Source organism: Chenopodium album, chromosome 5 (assembly GCF_948465745.1).
Source record: "Chenopodium album chromosome 5, dcCheAlbu1.1, whole genome shotgun sequence".
NCBI lineage: Eukaryota > Viridiplantae > Streptophyta > Magnoliopsida > Caryophyllales > Amaranthaceae > Chenopodium > Chenopodium album.
Genome location: NC_137838.1, coordinates 22,449,456 through 22,453,052, shown reverse-complemented (window position 1 = coordinate 22,453,052; position 3,597 = coordinate 22,449,456). Strand labels below are relative to the sequence as shown.

The 3,597-nt window shown below is 39.9% G+C and overlaps 1 protein-coding gene across 1 annotated transcript; it reads right to left on the bottom strand.

The window, feature by feature from the left end:
• Nucleotides 1–957: 957 nt before the first annotated feature.
• On the bottom strand, nucleotides 958–1,521 carry LOC145632736 (uncharacterized). Its single transcript, XM_081685078.1, has one exon. The coding sequence runs from the start codon at nucleotides 1,519–1,521 to the stop codon at nucleotides 958–960; it is 564 nt and encodes a 187-aa protein (XP_081541204.1).
• Nucleotides 1,522–3,597: the final 2,076 nt, after the last annotated feature.

The following is a 3,597-nucleotide window of genomic DNA, read 5'->3' as shown; positions in this document are numbered from 1 at the left end:
AATATTTTAATAAAAACATCTTCATCATTAGACTTTCTACACTTTCACCTTGTTCGATAATCAAATGACGCAAAAGGTATTCATCACCGGGTTTGGTTTTGGGGAGACACATTTGGGTGTCTACAGAAGCCCCCACTTTGACTTAGTTTGGAGAAACTTAAGTTTGGAAAACAAAAGTCAAAGTAACGATAGGGAAGGAGAATGATTCAGAACATTCTGCAATCCTAAATCATTCCTGTAACGTCGATACCTGCAAACTAGCGTTAGTTAAAACAAATAAGAGAGTTAAGAAACGTGTATCTTGCACCGTCGAGCACACGTCTCTGAGGGTAATCGATTTGTTGCCGCTTTTGTTGTTGTGACAGCCTTCCACAAGCTAGGGAATGCCATCTTGCTGCTTTGTCGTTGCCGATGTTCACTCGTCTCATAACAATAGAGCTTTTTGTTATGTCCATGCGTCTCTAAACAAAGAGCTTTGAATGATATGCCCACGCATCTCTGAACAAAGAGCTTCTTTTTTGTTTGAAAATATCCCTCAAGCTAGGGGATACCGCCTGAAGACTGCTACGCCCGCAACTGCCTCCAATTTCTGCTGTGAAAATCTTCCGTAAGCTAGGGATCATTATTGAAGATTGTTTCGCCCGAACCGATCTTCTACCGCCTTGTGACCATCTTCCGCAAGCCTGGGAACATGATTGAAGATTGCTCCACCTAAAGCCATCCTCAGTCGTTGCGATAATATTCCAAAGAAATTTTCGAAGATCAACGCCCGTCGATCGTTAAAGATTGCTTAAACTTTGCTGACAATCCTCTCTTCTTTAAGAACAATTGTCAACACAACTCTTGAATAACGTAGACAATCCGATTTAGGGACAATTGTCAATGCTAAGTAACTGTAAGGAATATTTCAAGCATTACCCCAAACTTTTTTTTTTGAAAGTCGGTTAGCACTTATTATTAAGGCATAGAAAGAGTGTCAACATGTACATACGAAGATACCTCGCTAGGAGCGTGGTTTTCCCAACATTGTTCACAACCGAACGGTACTAAACTAGCTAAATGATGGGAAACAAAGTTCCCATCACGCTTAACATGGGACCAAAAGATGGAAGAAAAAAGAGAATTAGAAAATATGATGTCTTCAACAATACTATCAACCATAGAAAGAGTGAGGGAGTTCTTCTTCAACTTCTTAATCAGGACTTCAGAGTCAGATTCAAGGATCACATCATTGTAACCATAGTCTTTTGCCTTCTTCAATCCAAAGACAGCAGCCTTCCCTTTAGCAATTAAGGGATCCCAGCATGCTTTAATTCTTCTCGTAGAAGCGAAGAGTACCTTGCCTGAGCTATCAAGAGCAACATCTCCTAATCCAATCCATCCCTCATCTTTGGTTGAGGCGTCCACATTAATCTTTATAACCCCAGGTGGGGGAGGAGACCATACCACTCTAACAACAGCCATAGGGGATTCGACCTTGCCATAAATTTTTTCAGTATATTCACAAAAATCCACAACCATTCTGCTGTGTCTGTCAAGGATAATGTTGTCGGGTTCGCAAGAGTGCTGAAAAACCCACAAATTCCGCCTAAAACAGATGAACCAAGTAAGGAATAAGCTATGCTGGTAAATCTCCTCACTTAACTTCTCAGCCCATAAGAGTAACACCTCTCCAAAGGTGCTTGCAGTTCCCAAATTCAGAGCTTCAGAACAGCCACTTGATGAGTGGCATTTATGCCACTCTTTTATCCTTTTTCTCTAAGGATTCTCCCCTCATTTGCACTTGTTTGGCCCTTTTTCTAAGCATTTTTACCTATTTTTGCTTCCTCTTTTCGTTTCTCCTTTATCTTCCCTTTTCTTAGTCTTCTCGCCTTGTCTTTATTTTGATTTCCATGCTTTTGTTTTGTAGGTATTTTGTGCCGAGAGAAAGAGGATTACAAGGAGCCAAGCAAACTGTTGTGCGCGAGGTGCTGTGCGGCTGCTGTGCGGGCGCGCACCCTTGATTGTGCGGGCGCGCAGCCCTGTTAGAACCCGCGCAACCAGGCTGAAGAAACAGAGCTAAACTAGAGAGTTTGCGCGACCTATTGTGTGGCTTCTGTGTGGGCGCGCAAATTGCTGCGCAGGAGCTCATGTCTACTGTGCGGGCGCGCTTGATTTCCCCATACCCTCAAAGTTGCGGCCGCGCATTATGCTGAGAGGGCGCACACACCTACTGCGCGGGCACGCATATGTCGTGTGCGGGCGCGCACTGCTGGGTTTCTGATTTCTTTGTGCCTTGTTGTCCAAGTTTCTTTCTTTTGGGGGGAGCCACATATATATAGACGGGACTCTTTGTAATAGAGGACACTTAGTACTTTTTCCTTAGAACATTAGCCTAATCTAGAGAGAGAAAATAGATTGTTATTCAAGCATCCTTTATTGTATTCAACTTTGCTCAAGTTTTAATCTTCAATCAATCAAGCAATAATCCAAGTTTTCATATTTCATTAATCCTTTCTTTAGTAATCTCTTCTCCTTTCCTTTAGTATTATTTATTTGTTTTATTGTTACTTATTGTTGTCAATCTTATTAGTTTATCTAGTTGTTATTGATTTCATTGATTTTAATCAAGTTTTGTTTTGAGTTTCTTGAGTTTATTTCTAGTTTTGATATTATGTTTAATCTCCCTTCTCTAGGCTAAACTTTTAGCTAGGGGAAGGGGGTGGAAGATATGATTTGATATTGGATGAATGATGATGGTTGGATTGAACTTATGCCATACATTGATTAAAGACATGCTTTTTATTAGCTTGAGATTATTGTTGCACTCTATTTGATGTTTTCTAGTTTAAATGCATGAAAGTGATTTGAACTAGATTAGGATCATCTCTATTTTAATGATTGCATAAGAATGAGTTATTAAATTGGAGTTTTTACGGATTGTGCTTCTTTATTCTCTTAATTTGATTGTAGCTAATAGGATGCATGAGAATGATCCTTATTAGTGCAGACCTCTTTCATTGATTTGCCTAGACTATTGCATGAGAATGAATTGTTTAGGTAGAATCTTGTGTTCTTTGGCATGTGTTTCATGATAATCACCATTATTACCCTCTTTCTAATCATATTGTACACCCCCGTATCCCTAGAGTCATTTTCCCTTGATTTTAACCATCATTTTCGTGCTTATTTGTAGTTTTAGTGTTCTTACTCAACAAAACCAACAAAAACAATCCCCTTTTCACTCTTGCATTAGTGATATTTGATGTTGAATTAGCGTGCTTCCCTAGTGGTTTGACCCTTTACTTGCCACTAACTAGTTTAGTGTAGGTTTAGGTATTATAAATGATTAATTTGGTTAGGGTAGTAGCTTAACGACCTATCTAACCCGTGACCACTACTGTCAGTCCACAAAGAGCGGCGCTTGGGCATGAAATTGTGGCATGGATGATCGATTCCCTTTCTACACCACATCAGGGACATGAAGGGTCCTCAATCAAGTGACGTTGCTCAAGAATCCGTCGAGTTGAAAGGTAATTAGAACAACATTTCCAAATAAAATGGCGGACTTTTGGGGACACTTTCAATTTCCATATTTTAGACCAAAAATTCTCATAG